This window comes from Gallus gallus, chromosome 2 (genome assembly GCF_016699485.2).
Source record: "Gallus gallus isolate bGalGal1 chromosome 2, bGalGal1.mat.broiler.GRCg7b, whole genome shotgun sequence".
Lineage (NCBI taxonomy): Eukaryota > Metazoa > Chordata > Aves > Galliformes > Phasianidae > Gallus > Gallus gallus.
This window is the reverse complement of record NC_052533.1, coordinates 101,570,065-101,590,565: the sequence shown is the minus strand read 5'-3', so window position 1 is coordinate 101,590,565 and position 20,501 is coordinate 101,570,065. Positions and strand designations below refer to the sequence as shown.

The window sequence follows — 20,501 nt, the reverse complement described above, 5'->3', positions numbered from 1 at the left end:
TGTTGGTAGGGGATATGGAAATGCAGTTAACTTCATGTATTTGCAGCTAGATTGACTATACTCTTCAGTGTCTTCCCTGATGTTTTGGTACTTTGTTTTTTTATGTCTTACCTCCATTTCCTTCCCTGCCTTTTTTGTCTCACTGCTAATCCTCATTTGCTCAGAACTCAGTGTTTCTTTTTTATTCTCCTCCCATTTGTCAGGTCTCCATAACTGATGTTGTTGTTGTTTCTTTGCAGATCTTTAAAAGCTGTGAGTACTGAGGCAGCTGCTTAGGGCAGTGTACTAGTTATATAAAAAGACAGCTGTAAAAACATGTGCAGTGACAATTAAGCAAGAACTGTTAGAGACATGAAGTCGTTAATTCTAATTGCAGCAATGCTCGTCTTAAAAGTTCTTTTTAATATCTGAAATGGTGAAAAAGGTCCTGGAAACAGGAGATTTACTTCCTCCATTTCTGTGCTGCTGCAAATAAGGGGGCTGTGTTTGCCTTATTACTGGCTGTATTGAGGAACTGTTATCTTTAGACATCCCTCTTTGATCTTCTGATCTCTCAGGCACCTTAGCAGGCTCCGCTTCAGATGCAGCAGAAGCAAAAGGCTAAGTTTCCAGCCAAAGGATTGTTTCTCACCAAAGCAACTTCCACTTTCTTCATTGATTATTATGAAGACCATACTGTGTATGCCTTCAATAAGCTTTTCAGGAAACCAGCATACTGGGGCAGTTAGCAGCATCTTCAAGCGTTTTTCAGTACCTCACAAACTACGCACTGATTATTCAGTCATCTTAATTTCATTAAAATCCAGAGTAGTTTTCCAACAAGCAACCACTCTTTAACTAGCTGATACAGAGCTGAATGACAAAGATATGCTTAAGCAAACCAGATGAAAACACACAAGGAATCCTGCTCTTTTCAGTTGCAGGATGAAAGCTGATATATTACATGTCTGCATGCAATAAAACTTTTTGTTTTAATGTTCCTAGGGAAGCTTGAAACTAAATCCTTGCAAAACATCTGGTTGAAAACTTCAGCATTTTCATATTAAATGCTTCCTGAAATCTGTTTGTGTAACTGTACCATGCAGATTTGCTTCACAGCTTTATAATAAATTGTTTCTAACTCATTTTGTTATCCTTGCGCTGACTTTGATATCTCCTGCTGCTAACATAACACCAGTAATAGTGCTACTCCAAGTTCAATAGTTAACTGATATCCCACGCACAAATTCTAAAGACAACCATATAATTTCTAGGTTTCAGCTTCGTACTGTCTTACATTCAGTCCTAAAGCTTTCATTCTCTGTTCCTTAAAAGTATTTAAATCCTGTTACCCCATAGGTTTGTCTCTCCAAATGTGGTGTTCAGTATCATGTTTCAACTTTGTTGGCACAATAGATCCCTTCTTTCTGTGTAGTATCTTTGGATAAGACGTTAAGAAACTTTGCACACCTCTGTGAACAACAGATGGCACTTTACTGCTGGCATTTGGAGCTTTGTGTCAAAGTCCTGGAGGGCCTGGGAAAGAAATCAGCAGCAAAGTGGAAGATTTTTCTACACCCAATAGTCTTCCTGAATGACCAAGCATAGGCAACCAAAAGGAAATATGAAGAGACTCATGCATTCAAGGAACATTTGGACACTGTCAGACATTGAGTTTGGATTTTGGGTGGTCCTGCATGGAGCCAGGAGTTAGACTCGATGATCCTTGTGGGTCCCTTCCAAGTTAGGATATTCTATGGTTCTGCGATTTTAAAGCACATTAAACATTATGTGGATGATTCCTCTGACCTCAAAAGCTGTAGCTTAGGAGTTCCAAATAAAGATATTGAAAAATATTGAAGTGTAGCCACGTCCAACCTGCGGCCTGCGTGCAGCACAGCCCAGCTGGCAGTGTGGCCACCCCCTGCCCCACGCCACCATGGCGGTGGCTTTTCCCGCCAAGCGGCCCAGCCCTCAGCACCAACCGAACCTCAGTGTGCTGTGAGCCCCATCTGGGCTGAAACCAGGGCACGGGGTGCAGCGCGGTGCCAGCCCAAGTCATGGCCAGTAAGGTTATGCACTTTGATACACTGGCTAAACACAGCCTGTGAACAGCAAAATAAATAAATAAATAAATAAATAAATAAATAAATAAATAAAATGCAGCCATGCTTTACATTTTAATAAAGGAATTTGAGAATAGGTTTTAAGACTGCCAAAAAATAAATCAGTTCTTTGGTTTATTTGTGACTCCATTTTCAGTTGACATAAATACATTACCTGCCAATTTTCACATGGAATGTACAGAGTTGCAATCAGATACTCAACTCAAAAGAAAACGTGACCATGTCTCTCTACCAGACTTTTATGAGCCTTCTCTTACCAGAGAGAAATACCCCTCACTTCACAGCCACGCCTCATTCATGTCACTGCTTTGTGGCAGCATATACATTTGTGAATCAAGGATGGAGTACAGAAAGAGTAAAATTTCATCATAATTCTCTGATGAACACCGTGAGATCTCACTGCGAATTGCAATCACTGCCACCGAACCAGACTGATTAGTTTCACTAAAACAAGGTCACGTATCTCACATGTTGTACAATTTTGTTTCTTTCTTTTTAAATATGTTTTAATAAAAAGCATTAAAATGAAAATAAGTTTTGTTACCTTCTATACATTAGCTTTACAACATGTTTGATGAGAGTTGATCGGAAAGTAGCGTCTCTCATTTTACGATGTTGACCCACAGTGTTACAGGTGGATGTTGGTGTTATGGTAGTAGAGGTTGAACCTTCCCATCAGCCTTCCATTAGATGTTGTTGCTGTGTGACAGATGGCAGCAGAGGGGCAGTCTGACAGGAGGGTGTCTGACATGGGAGTGCATACGGAGCAAAAGCATGTCATTTAATTCCTCCATGCTGAAAAAATGGCACCTATCGGCATACATCAACACTTCCTGAATGTTTCTAGAGACCAACCAGTGGCTGCGAGCACAGTGAGGCAGTGAATGGTGCATTTCAGCAGTGACAACAGCAACAGTGGATCACATCCGCTGGTACACATTTTTACAAGCGCACCATGCGGTCCCTTGTTCATTGCTGGCAAAAATGCAGAGCTCATGGTGATGATTATGTTAGAAAATAATGTTTAGTAGCTGAGAATCTGTTCAATCAGTATTATTGTGCTCTTTGAATCTTTTGTTATTTCCATGGAAATAAATGGGAGAAATTACTTTTGGAGTGGCTTACATATATGTGGCCCAAGACAAACCCTCTTCACTCAGTACAGCCCAGGCAAGCCAACAGTTTGGATGCCCATGGCTTAATATGTTGCACCAAGCTATGCATGCTGATTTCATGCCTTCAACTGGTTCCACATTTGTGTTGAGTGCAGTGCAGAGCCCCAGCATGAGTGACAGCATCTCAGGAGCTGCCTCTCTCTCCAGGGCTTTTATTCCCAGTTTTGGCTACTCAGGTAAAGCTGAAAGGCAGATTGAGTACAAACTGAAGGAGGACTCCGATCACCTCTGAAATACAGAGGGAAATGGAAAGCACTTAAGGGCTCCTGAAGTACTAGAAAGGATTAAAAACAAAACAAAACAAAAATTTGAATTTCTATAGCCTTAAAAACCATACCAACTTTTAACCAAGTTTTGAGCCTGCTTTAGATTAGCCACATAATTACACACTAGGCCTCCATTAAGATTTAATTTCAATGGAAAGCAGTGGAACTAGTGGTGTGCTTACAAACAAAACTAGCTAAGATTTTGTACAACTGGAGACTATTTCATAAAAGTATCAAGAGACTTAATGTAAATGTATAGCACTTTGCATGACTCACAGAGTCTGTAAGTATGTAAGTATGTCCACATACTCTCAGCCTGATTGCTACATGACTGGCCTGTCCCAGACATAGTAGAAAACAACTCTTCCAAACAGCAAATAATTGTATAAATATATAACTGGAATAAAACCCTACAGCTGAAGTATAACACAGGAAATTCCATTTCAACATATTTCTTGATTCTTAATCCTGCCAGGTGGAATGGATCAACAAAAAAGGGAGAAGACACTGTACATTGTAAAAAATGTTATACATTTGTGGAGGTCATCCAGTAGGACAGAAGAAAACTCCAGAAATCAGCTACAACTTCCATTGCTAGAGTTCAATTAGGTTCAAGTCTAGTGTCTATATGAATCACTACAATTATTCAGTTTGAATTTATCAGTGTCTTGCAAAAAGCCAATTTTTCCTGAAATCCCTTCTCAAGTTATTTTCTTATTTTTTCCAATGTATACATATTAATTGCAATAAAAATACAGGAGTACTGGAATAATAGTTGGGCAGGAGAGAAAGACACTTTCTACCATTTGCTCACAAGAGCTTCTTCAGATTGTCTGCAGTATGAGTAGCTGTTACAAGGCTACTTCAAAATTTGCAATCACATCAGTGAGCACTGAATCATCTGCTTGTGAAAATCACCTGACTGCAAAAAACCAAGCGTGTCAGTAGCATAATGTGGTGAAATGGCACACTGTGGGTGATTGAGCCATTCAAGTTTAGAGGAAAATAAAATGTTAAGAGGAACCTGCTGAGTACATCATCTAGCATCAACACTGTAGATAATCACGATGGGTCACTGCAAGTCAGATTTAAATCATTAAAAGAAAATAGAGTGGATATTTGACACGTAACCTGATGGGTTTCTTTGAGGCTTCTGTTTAATTAAGTTCAAAATTGAAATGGAACAGAAAAGATTTTCAGAATGATCACTTCTTACATTTCAAGAACAGTGTTGAGTTCCAGAGTGCATTTCAAAGGTTAAATTTAAGATCAAGATTAACTTTAACAGGCATACTAGCTCTGTATAATTTTGTCCTCAGGTTGGAATTTCCTAGGTTTCTTAGATCTTCTCTTTTCGTCATTTAATTAACAACAACAACAAATAGCATAAGAGTAAAGAACTGGGATTTGGTGTTTTTATAAAAATAAATAGATGTATATAATAATGCCTATTTCGGTTTATTTAAAGAGTGATTATAATAAAACCTGAAGAATGACACCTAAGACAATGCAACACACTTCACAGTGCTCAACATCAGCTGAGTTGAGAAGAGGAGCCTGACATGGACGAGGGTATAATGTTCAGTATTAGCTTTCTGTCCTGATTTCTCTTAAGGTCTAGCATCTCAAAATGCATGAATATGTTTAAACAGGGACCCCCATGAATGCTCAGAAGAAGAGTAATTCTGAAAACAAGCCATGGAAGCTGAGCTTGATCAGTGTCCAGCCTCTCCAACCTTTGCCAGGGGTGTTGGTCTTCCTCCCCCTGGGGCTTAGGCCAGTTGCATTCTTGCAGATTACTGAGAGTTAGGGTGATGTGCTGTACTGCCATTTTTACTCTAAATCATGTACAAGTTTCTCTACACTGAGTCAGGCTGCTCCTGGTCAAGGGACTGCAAATCCTTCAAGGATGCTTGCTTGGCATTGTCACAAAAGGGATCTTGAAAGATTTTGTGTAGTAATGAATCTTGCTCAAGAATTCAGCAACATTTCAGTGAACCATAAATTCATACATATTAAAACAAAAAACATATTCCCCTCCATCATTTTCAGAAAATGAGACTGGAGCTATTGGAATTCGTAATACAAGTTGAGGACTTCTGGTTTCCATTAAGTGCTAACAGGTTATCTACTCTTCCTGATACCTCTTGACCAAAAAGAACTAATCATGTTGGATCTTGATCATCAGTCATCAACTGACTCTTATAAACTATGAGGTAAATTAAAAAAAAGGGGGGGAGGGGGGGGCTTGTTTTAAAACTGATGTTGCAGACCATGAGCTGTAGGCATCTACATTCCCTGACTACTCTTTTGCTCTATTGGAGTAATACTGGTGAACGTCACAGGCGGGATAAGACCTGGTAACAATACTTGTGCATATTTTATATCAAGTATCTGCTAGTACTTAAGTATCTGATTTCAAAATATCTAAGACTTCGTACAGGTCAGGTCCTAGACATATTTCACACATATGGATTAACTGAAGAAAATCATTGAAGGGCAAAACCCCAAAACATGAGCAAGTATAATGATGTACAAAATGCCAAAATTTGCTTATCTTATTTCTGAATCTACTTGCATGACAGCCTGCACCTAAGTTTCCCAATTCTTTCGATTTCTGTACCTTCAGAAGTTATATGAAGAAGGCTATCACATAATCCAGTTTCTTATATTAAAATACACTACACTGAAGATTAAATGTTGGAAGCTATTTTTAGCCAAGCTAATTGTAATATTTTCACGAAGAACATAAGCTGCAGATGCCTGCTAAGGTAAGAGGCAAGATGATGAAAGATCTGGAAAGACGAAAAGACTACCAAAATGCAGCATTTCATTACGTAATTCTATCCAATGCTCCCCCTAGTGGCTTTGCCCACATATCTGAGCATGAAGTCCCATACGCACAAATGCCCCAGCCTAATGACAGAATGTACCACTAATAGGATTAAATACCTTGTCATCAGATAAGTCGAACATGGCAAAATCCCTGTCACTCCCGGCAATTAGATCAGAGCACAGCCCCAGCCCTTCCCGACGCAGGCAGCAATTTTGCAGAAGAGGTGTTTCAGTATTAATGGTAAATATGTCGGGGTTTTTTTACATTTCTTTTGTAGGGGGTTTGTATTCCTTTGCAAAGGTGATCAGTCTTTCGTTGTAAATGTAAAGCTACAATGTGCAAGTGACTAAATAAGTAAATCCAGGCTATAAATAAATGCAGGCTTTTAATTTACATATGCATTTGCAGCTGCTATGTGCATCTTCAAGAAGGCTGCACTGGCTAACAAAAAGGAACTTAAACACTGTGTTCACTTAATGAGATGAAAACTATAAAGTGTAGTTGAATGGTTTCTAAAAAACAAGTCTTTCTCATTAAACTGTTTCTGGAAGGGAAATGAAATAAATGGCATTTCTTCCCCTTATTTTGCAGGAGTTTCTTTCTATTTCGGATGTGCTTATTTTTAAAACTGATCTAATTGCCAGTTTCTTAGCACACCTATTACTGCCTTTCCTATGTTAAGTATTATCCTGAAGGACAATGCATATTTGGAGATAAAGAGAGAAACATCATTCTAGAAATTTCCCATTTAAAATCTGGCGGCAATGTTTAGCATGGAAACACTTGTAACATAAAATGATGATAAAAAGAGTAAAAAGGATTTTAGTACAGTCCTTAGCGTGTTTTGCAAGGTAGGATAGAGACACTGAGCTCTGTAAGCCTTCAGTTTTATATATCTGTGTCCTGGTTCTATTACACCACTGCGTAAACTCGGTAGAATTAATCTATTCAGATCTATTTAGAATTAATCTATTAATAGATACATAATGAATGAGGCCAGCTTCTTACTCATGTGTTTTCACTAAGAGTATCATTTAAGAGCATGTTATAGATCTCAGAAGTTATAGTTAGAGGAAAAATTAACAGGATTTTATTATACTTAGTAAAAACTGCACCTAGGCATTTGAGCACCATGAAGATGCTTACGATTAACAGTTTCAACTTGCTTCTTTAACAGAAAGAACATGAAGTCCTCTTGGTTATTTATAATACACTTGCTATGGCTGAATGGTCACCAGTGTGCGCCAACCAGGCAGGAGGAAATGAATCTCCGGGAAAACCTGAAGAGTACGTATGCAGGGTTGTGCTGGAAGCCTTCAGGCCCAGGTCTCCACTTAGGCTTGCTCTGGTTTGCTTTGCCTTTCATGCTCGCTGGAGTCAAGAGGTTCTGCCTTTAAGTGAGGGCTGACTTTCGTGGAAGCGAAGTGTCCACACACATGACTGGGAGATAACATCTGAAATGAGAAACTAGAGGGATTAACAGAGCCTCCCTTATAGAAACTGTTTACAACATTTTAATAGGTTATTTACTCCATCATAGATCATTAGAGTATAAACCAAACCTAACAATTAAACCAATTAATTTTACATGTTATTCTGCTTAGCTATACAACGTAGTTATTATAAATAATTGCAATAAAATGACTTAATAAATTTAAAAAAAAACCAAACAAACAGCTGTTATGCATATACTCACCTCAAAGCATGGCTTTATTGTGTAGGTCAGAATCCCAGGAGGATCAGCCATGAAGTATTCCTTAGCTTCAATGTATTTTAAAAATATTTCTGTGACAAACAAAATGCTAGGAGAGGGGAAGAAGGCTGAAGCAGAAGACATGAATGACACATGTTTTTGGCATTCTCACAGTAATGTGCACGTTAGTTGTTTTTATAGCCCCAGTAATATTCATAGCACTTTTGCAAAGAGAACAAATAAAGGATTTGCACTCAGGCAGACTCAAGGTGCAACATGGAAACCAACCTGCCTTTCACCAAAAGTCTACAGCCATTATCTTACAGGAAGTCTAGAGATTGTATTTTAGGAAAGTAGGTTGAAAACTCCTGCAATCCGTATTTTCAAAATGTTACGTGAAACTGTCACTGATTGATTTCAGATTAAAAATGAATATATAGGTTATGTCATCAAGAAACTGATGAGCAACCCTACAAAATGCCCAAAATTCTCTCATTGACCCTGCTCTCATCAACCCTGCTCTGAGCAAGGAGTTGGACTTGGTGATCTCCAGAATTGTCTTCCAGTCTCAACTATTCTGGGGTTCAGAGATCAGAAATGGGATCTCTAAATACACAGACTGAGCTACACACACATAATCACTGGCAATGGCTCTGGGCCAGATTCTTATCTGATGGAAATTGTCTTTTTGGTATTCAGCATTCACTATTCCATGAGTTGGCTCTGCAGCTGTAGGGAAACATAAAGCTGTTTCACTTCGTCATTAGAGAATAACCATATGTGCTAGTATTAAAATTGGATTAACTTGCTATATAATTTGGCTTTTTTAGCTTTATCTGAAGTTGGGGAGAAATATGTAGATGAAGAGGTAAAGAAAGCTTTGATTGGTATTAAGCACATGAAAATTATGATGGAAAGAAATGAAGATAAGCACATAGATCTGATGAAAACCTTGAAGAAGAGCAGTGAAGAAAAACAGGTAACAAGTGCATCTGCTTTCATCTGTTTGTTTGCTTGTTCTTAAAGTTGCATCTATTTTTAATCCAAGATAAAGCAGGTAGTACATAGGTTTTAGTGTACCTCCTTGAAGTGGTAGCTTTATAGAGGTTCTCACTGCCTGTGTCCCTGAAGCAGGAGCTGAGCCAACAGACATCCTTTTCTAGCCTTGGTTCACATTTCTGAAAAAGTGAACATTGTTTTACTTCTTGCAGTTTCTTAAGAAAGAGCTTGCGTGTTTGCAGGAACACAGCATTCTAAGGCTCCAATTCTGACTGAAGCTTTCACTCTGCACTGACTATTTCTTCCAGTGAACTTAGAGAAAAGTTCCACCTTGGCCCAGCTAGGAGATTAGTTTAAACTGTTCATATTATCAAATCAAAAAGCACGCGGTAACTTGTTAACTTTAGGAACATTGGTACACTCCCATTATCCAGACTGTTGTTGGTTCTTGCTGAATGAGTTCATTTACCCAGAACTTATCCCCACAGTAAGATTTTATGAAACACTGAATAAGTATATTTAGAAAGATCAGAATTAATTAAGCATAGACCATGAGTATCACAATTACTGGCTCTACCAAGAACATTCTGACAGAAGTTTTATTTCCTGTGAGACCTTCCTCTAATGAAATACTGCCAGAAAGGAGTACGACTGATGAATTAAAAGGTTTCTGCCATGCTTGGGAACAACTTGGAATATTGTTTGGAAATGTAAAGTGTTAAAATATATTGCACTGGAAGAAAGAAATTAGTGATGTGCAATCTACTCTTACTAAAAAGTTTTCTGTCTTTCCATTGTCCAGTCTGTTCTAAAATGCTTATTGCAATCGTTGCTCATGCTTCTGCAGCAGAGGGAATAAATCCCCTCACTACAGCCTTTCCATTAGAATAATCCCCAAAAGAGGGAGTTATGTACTTCTGAATACTTCTGCATTAGAGAAGGAATTTACGTATGGCAAGGACCTAGCTTTGTGAAGTACCACAGGCCCATGCAGAACAGAGCACAGTAACAAAAAGGACTGTTTGGGGACCAGATGAACACTCAGTGTGGAGATAAAAGACTTGTGTTGACTCCTGACCTTGTGAGAGCTTGAATGCTTTTTGCACAGAAAGCCTTGTGGTTTCTTTCACAGCCTCAAAAATCCAGGTAGGCCGTAGAGATCCGTTTGGTTATGTAGGCTGCACTATATTGTTGAGAGAACAACATCAGGAAAACTCTGTAAGGAAAAGCTTTTCAATTTTCCGTTCCTCCATATGTGATTGCAGCTGAGAAAACATCCTACCCCAGTAGTGAAGGATTAGAAAAAAGGAATTCTAAATAACAGAAATGAACAATCAGCTCTGGGGTTAACATTCACAACATTAACCTGAAAACTGCAATCAGCAGAATCTTTTTTCTTATTTAGGAAGCCTTGCGGCTTATGGATGAAGTAAAGGAAAGATTAGAAGAAGAAGAAAGACAATGCCAAGCATCTTTGAAAAATCTATGGGATGAATGTGAAACATGTTTAGAAAGTACCTGCATGCGATTCTATACGACTTGCAGACGTGGTTTATCAACATTTAGAAGCAAGGTAAGAAGAAATTTTGTATCTGGCAAGTATTCTTGAATTTACCTACCAGTTTTAGGGAGAGCACAGCTTATTTTCCCAGTGGCCAGCTCGGTCAGTGACACCAACTTACTAAAACTAATTTAATTTGGAAGGTCTGGAAATGCAAAGTTAGAAGGCACGGACTATAGTCAATTACATTCATTGAACACACAGCTAAAACAAGTTCTGGGGCACCCTGGTGTGACACCGTGGACTCTGATCGTTCCCCTCCCGTGGAGTCTTGCCAGAGATACAGTGATGTATCTCACAGTAAGATCTGCACTACAGTGCTCAATAGCTGACTGTGAAAAATTATGTGCAGATTATTTATGTTCCACAAGAAAATCAGCAGAGTTAAAACTGTAGATTCAGTTAGGAATACTTAATGGAGGAGGGGAAATCACCTACTTACACTTCGTACTTTTTTATATTTATATTACTTAATTTCTACTCTTCAAGTAACAAGATGGCTTTAAAATGTTTCACTGTTTTCAACAGAGGAAACCATTAGCAGAGGAGATTTCCCCAATTCTACTAGAAAGTATGCTTTCCTGACTGGTACATTATTGTTACAAGATCTAACTGTCTTTGACACTACTGATAACTTCCACTGTGAGCTCTATGTACAGGTATACATGTACACATGTATTTGGCATGGTGTTTCTTAACCCTTACTGGTTTTCTAATGTGGCTCCACACAGCACTGCACCTGCTCAGTCGAAGGCACTGGTCAAAGCATGAAGCAGGGATGAGCAGCTGAGGCGTAGGAAACAGGAACTTCCCATAGCAGAATTGTTCAGTCTCTTCCATCATCAAATCATGGACTCAGAGCCACTGTTTTATTGCTTTTAATGGGTTTCAGTTTGCAGAGGAATTTGAGCACTTGGCCATTGGTGAGACGCAAGGGCATTTATAGGTCACAGTGAGAACAATTGCCTTCTGTTCTCTACATGACACAAAACTACCACAGAAATGGTTCCAAGATAAAGTCCAAACTGTTTGTTGGATAAAGCCCAGAAGCCAGTACTAACTTTGAGCCTCAACAGACTGAACAGATTTTTCTCCCGATCTGATTTGTATCTAATGATTTAGACTGAATGAACTTTCACTAGCATCTTAAATTACTTTGCAGAATATGCTGTGATTTTGGTTACTGAAAGAGTCCCTTGTTTCCATAGGTACTTCAAAAAAAAGTTTAGAGCTACTTCTCTGAGAGAAGAAAAACTGATAAGGCTGAGGGAGCTGGGCTTGTTCAGCCTGGAGAAGAGAAGGCTGCAGGATGACCTCATTGCAGCCTTCCAATACCTAAAGAGAGCCTATAAACAGGAGGGGAGTCAACTCTTTACAAGGGTAGACAATAGTAGGACAAGGGGAAATGGTTTTAAGTTGAGGGAGGGAAGATTTAGGTTGGATATTAGGGGGAAGTACTTCACCGAGAGAGTGGTGAGGTGCTGGAACGGGCTGCCCAGAGAGGTTGTGAATGCCTCGACCCTGGAGGTGTTCAAGGCCAGATTGGATGGGTCCCTGGGCAGCCTGGTCTAGTATTAGATATGGAGGTTGACAGCCCTGCATGCGGCATGGGGGTTGGATTTTGATGATCCTTGAGGTCCGTTCCAACTGAAGCTATTATATAATTCTCTATGATGATTGTATCATTCTATAAACTGTCAAGCAGTTGATCTACCTCTTTCTCATATGCAGGTTGAAGATTTTTTGAGGAAAATACCTCCACTTATTTTCCCTTTTCGTGAAGATCAAGGAAAAGACATCCAGTTTAATGAAAAGCCTGAGAAAGAGGATACTCAGCTAGTAAAAATGGAAGATCTGTTTAGCCAACTGTTATCAGACATGGGCTCAGTGTTTGACAGAAGTTTCATGTTTTTCAAGCAGATGCAAAAAGAATTTGACCAATCCTTTCAAACATATTTCATGTCTGATCTGGATTTGAGTGAATCCCCCAGCATGCCTGCTTTACCTGAGGCCATTACCAGAAATGATGGCTTACAGAAAGACTGGGGTATACCGGCCTTCCTGCAGACAGTCTTTGATTTCAGCAAGACAGTGTTTGAAGGTGTCAGTGAGGTGATTACTGAGGTATTCGATGAATACAAAGATAATAGAAGAGATTTGCCAGAACAAGCCAAAGGCAAGTGTTGGAAATAAAAATCAACTGTGCTGTCAATGACATCAAACTTCTCAGGACAGCTAACCCATGGCTAATGGTTCAGAGTGTGGTACATTAATTTTACATGTGGTTTGGGAGCTCTGGGGGCTTTCTTGATTAAACAGGCATGGGTTAAGCATAAATTCATTGGTTAAATTAAAAGGTAAAAATCACCTAGAAAAGTCATAGAAATATTGCAGCGTGACTTGGGTGTCCTACACAGTCTGATTTTCATGGCATTGCTCTAAATGTCTTCAGGAGTTTCTCAGGAGCTCTTCAATTCATAGCAGATGCAGGTTTTCAAAAGGTTGACTGACAGGTCTGATATCAGTGTTTGTCAGGAAGACTTGCATATCATATCATACTGACATGTCTCCAACTCTAAAAATTCTGTGAGATGTCATGGCATATCCCTGCCCTTACCAGACAGCTGCAAGCCTTGCCTAAAGCTCCTGCAGCAATGTCATGTACCAGTCACATACAAACCAGCCAGGCGATTTTCCAGTAACCAGGAAAATTCTGGGCATAACTTCAGTATCAGGTGATAATTCTCAATGGGGGAAACAACCCTCAGTCAACATTTAGAATGCGGATAAGCTTTATCTTTTCTATCTTATTAATAAAAATAGAAATAAAAAATAATTGGCTGTCAGTGGGGAATACGCTACCATTTATAAGGGAATTATACAGTGGCATGAATTCTTTGGAAGAAAACATGGTTTGCATCTTCTCCCAACCGCTACTTTTGGAACTGTAATTCCTATATTTTGCTTGGCACACATAGTAAGTAACAAACATGTATTTGTCAAGATGTTCAACTTAATGGCAGTCTAAAAATACTGTAATTTCATCCTAGGTTCTGACAGGGGTGGCATGTTCTCAAAAATTGTGTCAGGACGTCAAAGGACTCTGTGCAAAGAGCTTCGAGAGAATTCCTCTGGATGCACACAGTTTCATGAGAGATGTCAGAAATGTCAAGACAATCTTTTGCATGGTAAATAGATATTTTCTGATGTATTTTTGCAGCGTGTTGGTCATTGGTTTGTACACCTTGAGGCTGTCACCTTCTACTGTGCTCTTTCCCTATTTTTGGAATTAACATTCAGTCACAGACTTCTTACTGTAATTATAAATTCAAACACTGTTTGTCCAGAAGATTTCAATTACCTTTCCCTGCTGTCTCCACACAGTGTCAGTATAACTCAGTTGTTAACATACTGCTGGAGATCCAAAGTTGTATACTCTATAACAGAATACCTATGGACATTGTTGGAGTTGCCATCCTCCAGCAGAGCAAGAGGTGAGGCAGCAACTGATCCTGCCTGGTGCAGAAGCACTGAGCAGAAAGCAAGGAGAAGCCAACATTCCTGATGCTGGTTTCTCCTGCAGACAAGACAAAATGGCAGGTAGCATTAGCTTCTCACAAGGAAAGGAAGTACTGGAGAGTTTGTAATTGCCCTTTGTTGGACCACGTCAGCAAGCAGGGCTGACATGGAGAACAAAAAAGGGGAGTGTTTGTCAGTACGTAGTACATAGCAAATCTCTGGCATACATTCTTCATGGGCAGCTGGAAAAAAATCAGACTGCAATACCTAGAAATGCTCTCAGGACTCCTGCTGCAGCTTAACATGCCGGCGTATCCAAAGTTATTTATGTCTTAAAAGTCACAGAAAACACTTAAACCCATATATCAGAATATCTTCAGTGTGGCAGATGTTAATCATCCAGTGACATTTTGGAAAGGGTACTGGACCATTTCCAATTCACTAAAACTACCTTTTTGTCTACAGTTGTGTATTACACATAACAGTGTAGGACAAAGGGGAATGGTTTTAAACTAAAAGAGGGGAGACTGACATTAGATGTCAGGAGGAAATTTCTCACTGAGAGAGTGGTGAGATGCAGACACAGGTTGTGGGTGTCCCATCCATGGAGGTGTTCAAGGCCAGGTTGTGTAGGGCCATGGGCAACCTGATCTAGTGCCTGATTAAGTGGGTGGCAACTGTGCCAGTCCAGGGGTTTGGAACTAGATAATCTTTGAGATCCCTTCCAACCCAAGCTATTCTATGATTCTTTAGCATACTTGAAGATCTATTGCCAAGCAACATGGTACAAACCTTAAAGAACTTAGCAAGTTGTAATACAGCAAATAGGATAATTAATCCATTCAGTCACTGCAAGCCTAAACTAAACCTACCAAAATAGGTCAGCAAGAATTTTTGCTTTGTTCAGCATAGTTTAAACACCAACTCAAAAACATGACCCATCGCTAGACCTTTTTTTTGTAGTTTTCCTACATTCCTGTACTGCAGATAGAGAACAGCAAGTACAAGACACCTTGTTTTCCTATCAGCTTCACACTGTCTGTCTTTTAAAACAGATTGCCCAAATGTTCCTGAACTGCACATGAAGTTTGATGAAGCCTTTAAGCTGGTTAATCTCTCTGGTGAGCAGTATGAGCAGATTCTCCAGATGGTTCAGCGTCATACAGAAGACACTTCCTACCTGCTGAACAAAATGAAAGAAAGATTTGGGTGGGTGTCTGAGTTATCCAATATGACCATCGGACCAGAAAATATTTTCAATATAGTTAAGGTAAGGGTTAACTACTAAGGGGACCTATTGCACAGTACTGTCTTCCATCTATGCCTTGCTCATAGGTGTGTTCTTGGGGATTGTGGATGTTTGCATACATGTAAATTTTGGTTTTACAACATGAAGTCCCTACTCATCTCATCTTGAAAATACATTAATAATGTATTAATAATCCCTCAATGAGCTTAATAATCCTTCACTGAGCTGAATCTCCAGAGATTAGAAACTATTTTCCTCTAAATCCTTTTAGCCAGGTAGATGGCTGACAGGCTAACCCAAATCATTGCTGAGAAGAGTAAATTGACACTAGCAGCTTTGACAGGCCTGCGATTACCTTCCTGGATAAATGTCACTGTACTAGCCAATAACACATCCTTACTGGATCACTGAATATATAGCTACGTGTCTGTGTCTGTACCTATATATCACAAAGCTCAAAGAAAGCAAATGCTATGCAGGTTATTGCAGTGGAAGCTGCATATCACAAGCAGCAGCTGTCAATGTGACTTGAAATACATCATGATTATCTACATCTCACACACATGAAGACATCCAAAGTAAATTAAATAGATATTACTGGGCCGGGGACAAATTCTGTTCTCCCTTTCAACTCAGAAATCCAGTATACTACTATTACCACAACAGCTTTATAAAAATTATTATGCAATCCACAAAACAAAACAGAACACAAAATCAGGAACAAGGGAATAGGTAATATTTAAGCACACTTTCCGAACCAAGTCTAAGCCATCTGCTCAAGAAAATAAAGCTGCAGAACTAAGTCTGGTTTAGAAAAACACATAGGAATGTGTAACTTCAGTCAAGCAAACCTCCTCTTGAAATCAATGAGAACACCTCGCACACAGGTTTTCAGTAAGTGATCAGAAGCTCTTTGTAAATGTAGTTTGTGGTTTAAATATTAACTTACAGTTCTGAAACGCGGTCTTGCAGTGCCATGTCACATCTTCCCACCACTTACAATAGGCCTTGGCATAAATTCAAGGCATCCACTGTTATTTCATAAGAAAGTAATTTCAAGAAGGTAGACAAGATTAAAATATCTTTTTTATTTCATTTTCCCTTATTGAATATGGAAGTAACCATAAACAAAACTGAAAGCACACAGCTATTTGTAGTGCTAAATAACTGATTTGCTCTCTTCAAGGTGATACCTGGGGATGCTTCTGGTGCAAATGAAACTGTGGTAGATGTGAATATTTTGACTTCGCCTACTTTCACCATTAAAGTTCCTCCCCACTTAGACCCAAAGAGTGCTGAATTCATTGAATACATAGCTGGAAAAGCACTGCAACTATATAAGCAGAATTTTTAAGTGGTAAGTTCATTTCTCTCTAGCTTCTCAGAGAATGCAGCTCCTCATAAGAGATGTTTACATTGCAATAAACATTAGTTGGAACAGGATTCTGTCACGCTATATTCAAGACTGTCTCTTTGGAAACAACGCTTTGATTGAAAGACAAACACAAGTGCTACAGAAAACAAAAATAAATACTCAGTGTTCTAGCCTGCAAAACACAGACATTATGATATTAAAAGACTTCACTTATTTAACTGTGAAAACCCTCAATCTTTAAGTAACATCTGGGATGAGGTAATTTAATGACAAATATTCCATCAGAATTGCCTCGCAACCACAATCCAGAGCGTTGGCATCAGATACCATGTCTTTGCATTCATTAATCAAGTATAAAATGGAATTACCACTGCTCATCTTTTTTCTTCTTTAATTTTAGGTTGTGTTTAATAGCACGTTCCATATTATTTTTGACAAAAATGGGCTGCAATGTTAGAATCAACATCATGAACTGAAAGAGCTGTTTTGCCATGATTTTTTCACATTATCAGTGCTCTACTCAGAGTAACAGTGTTAACACTGTTAACAGAATCTGCAAATTGACTTGTAGGAGTGTTCACAGAAAGATCTTTCCCGTGGCCTTCTAAATATTTTTGTAGGAAGGGCTTGTGGAGATCCCTCTCCACGCTTAAGAGACTGGGGAAGGGAAGAAACAGGCTGCAAGAATGAAGAAGCAGTGCTTCATATTTTCTGACCTCATGGAGAAACTCCAGGAAAGGTAGCATAGCTTTTAAGTGGCATCATGTTGCTGCTGGTATCACGCTGTCATGGGGCTAGCCACAAAGACCCAGGGAAGCCTCCAAGATGTGCAGTTCTGGTGGACTCCAGAGCTCACAGATGGTTCTTCTAGAAACCATTCTTGTCATTTTTATCATTCTTTTGATGAGAGATTCACAATTGTTAAACAGATGAGATAAATCTCTTCCATCACGGATGCTGAGGTGGCCTACAGAATTTAGACAGAATATAATAAGCCTCCCCATGAACTCTGATTTAGGTTTATGAAATTATATGCGTATTATACTCAAAATGCATATTTTCCAATAGTTATAAGCATATAAAATGAAATTCTCAGCATCATTTATATACTGTTTTCCTTCAGAATTCTCTCTAATTTATACACAGTTACTGATAACTTATACTCTTTCAGATAACGTAAGGCTAAACATCATGGTCTAATGATGACAATATAAATTTCCATAGTGTGATTATGATTTTTAGCCTCAATCTCCTGTGCAACACAACTTGTGTAGCCAGCTCGCGCCTGAGAAAAGGTGGTAGCACTGATTTCCAAATTGCAGTACCATTTCATGTTCTGTTTGTGCAACAGATTCAGGGTACATGAAAGTACGACAAAAGGAAAGAATGGGAACTCCACAAGAAAAGACGAAGATCTACAGGAAGGGAAAAAGAGAAAAAAAAAATGTTTCAATCTTCCTTATGTGTCAGATATGTTTCTACAGCAGGACATTTGTACATTCCCCATATACAGATTTTTCCAAATCTTTCTATCAAAAAATAAAAAATTTAATCACTTATTTTCTTTTCTCCTAGGAACGAAGATGTGGGAGATCTTAATCCCTGAAATCTGTGTACTCTCCTTAGGTGAAATACTCCTAAACTCAATGTTCAGCTATTTGTTAAATGGCTACGATTAAAATAGTTGCATATAAATAAAATTCTGCTTAATAAATACTGTGACATATGAGCTAGCAACTGATGACTGTAGCAATCTTTTAATTGAAATACAAGTTCAAGCCCACTTTGAGAGACATTTATTTAAATAAAATGTTGTTTATGTTGTAAATTAGGTGATCTTTGAGGAACCACCTATGGCTCCGGTTATGCAAAGATTTAAGGAAATAATTAGCTGTAAACATGCAAATAACTCCTATTTGCATACTTAAATTCAGGCACATTTTTAAGCCTTTTCTAAATTGTTCCCTACAGATATTGCGCATTCAGCTAAGCCTGAAACAACCAGATTACCATATGCATATAGCATATTATTTTCCAATGAAAATGTTCCATTTCTTCTCCCAGTTGCTTTTGATGTTTGTAACGCACATTAAATGACTTTTCTGAATATGCATCAATGAGTAAGTCCTCTGCCTTTAGCACTTTTTACTTGTAGTTTGCCTTTGGAGCCATAATTAACAGGGAACCCTTTATCAAAAAAAAAATGTTTGCCTTTTCCTCCATTGTTGTCTTTAGCTTGCATGGTATTTGCAAAGTATATTAACTAAGAACAGATACAACTCTCAGAAGCAAAGCTCGAGGTGTTTTGGTCTTATTGGCTGTGGTTGAACATTTTTGCATGCATTTACATGCACCATTTCCAACTGTATCTTTGCAAAATAAAATGTATGCATTTCAAAAGGTATAAAACCACACAGGAGACAAAAGGGAAATGGCAATTTAATTGTTCTAAGTAGTGGAATATATTTTCCTGTCTGCAGTATGGAAAAATTATCATTTTCTAGCCTACAGTTCCTGTTCCATTCAACTTCCTTTATATTACAGAACACTAATCTTCAGATATTAAGCAGCCATAACTCCTGGAATCACATCAGCTGTTAGAAAGTTGGGCTTTATCTGAGAAATATGTACCTCAACCAAACACTTAACTACTAAGATGTAGTATAACTAAGAAATATTCAGAGAAGAGCTGGTCTGTTTTGGCTAACAGAGAGAATATACCTCGAAAATCTTCAGATGATACTGTATCAGGAGCTGTGCAGAAGGCAAAGTTCAGAACACAAAACTATGCTGAAAAACAGGGGAGAGGAGCAGATACTGGCAAGGTGAAACTCAACTACGGCCAGCACGGAGTGTTGCCCTTAGAGAGAAGGTACAACATAAAAGGTGCACAGCTGTAAAAGTTCAGGAGGAGTGACACTGTAGGCCAACTTCAGTGGGGACCTGGGCTCCTCAGTTCAAGAAAGACAGGGAACTTCTAAAGAAGGCCCAGTGGAGGGCTACAAAGATGATGAGGGGCCTGAAGCATCTGCCTTATGAGGAAAGGCCGAGAGACCTGGGGATGCCCAGTCTGGAGAAGAGAAGACAGAGAGGAACTTCAACACAGTTTATAAATATCTAATGGGTGGGAGTCAAGTGAATGGGACCGGGCTCTTGTCAGTGATGTGCAGTGACAGGACAAGGGGCAATGGGCACAGACTGGAACACAGGAAGTTCCATAAAAACATGAAGAACCTCTTTACTTTGTGGGTGACGGAGCACTGGGACAGGCTGCCCAGAGAGGCTGTGGTCTCCTTCTCTGGAGATATTCAAGACCCCCATGGATGCTTTCCTGCACAACCTACTGTGGGGAACCTGCTGTAGCAAAGGGTTGGACTGGATGATCCCTGCCAACTCCTATGATTCTGTGATTATGTTATTGATGAAGCAATATTCAGAATCTCGATTGGTCAGGCAGCCAAGGGGGATCTGGATTCTTCTATACTTATCCCAGACACCCCCTCCCCACAGCTGCATTTGCTGTCTGGAAATGTCAGCCTCGCAGGAGAACCCGAATGCGTTTTCTTCCAGTTTTGCTTGCCAGGAGCTCTGAGTGTTGCCTTTGTGAGTCCTCTGCGTGCCAAGGAAGCGTTTAGCTAAATGGCTAAATGTAGGAGATGCACGGACATGCAGGACAGCAAATGCATGCTAACATAGCATGCACCTTTTTAAAACGTTAATACG

General features: G+C 39.2%; 1 protein-coding gene across 1 annotated transcript; it reads left to right on the top strand.

Moving 5' to 3' along the window:
• The first annotated feature begins 6,555 nt into the window (after positions 1-6,555).
• Positions 6,556-18,503, top strand: CLUL1 (clusterin like 1). The gene is made up of 9 exons (XM_001231314.6): positions 6,556-6,622; positions 7,560-7,669; positions 8,906-9,054; positions 10,480-10,647; positions 12,367-12,811; positions 13,686-13,823; positions 15,210-15,424; positions 16,590-16,760; positions 18,354-18,503. The coding sequence occupies exons 2-8, from the start codon at positions 7,567-7,569 to the stop codon at positions 16,755-16,757; spliced, it is 1,386 nt and encodes a 461-aa protein (XP_001231315.2). The 5' UTR covers positions 6,556-6,622; positions 7,560-7,566; the 3' UTR covers positions 16,758-16,760; positions 18,354-18,503.
• The last annotated feature ends 1,998 nt before the right edge of the window (positions 18,504-20,501 follow it).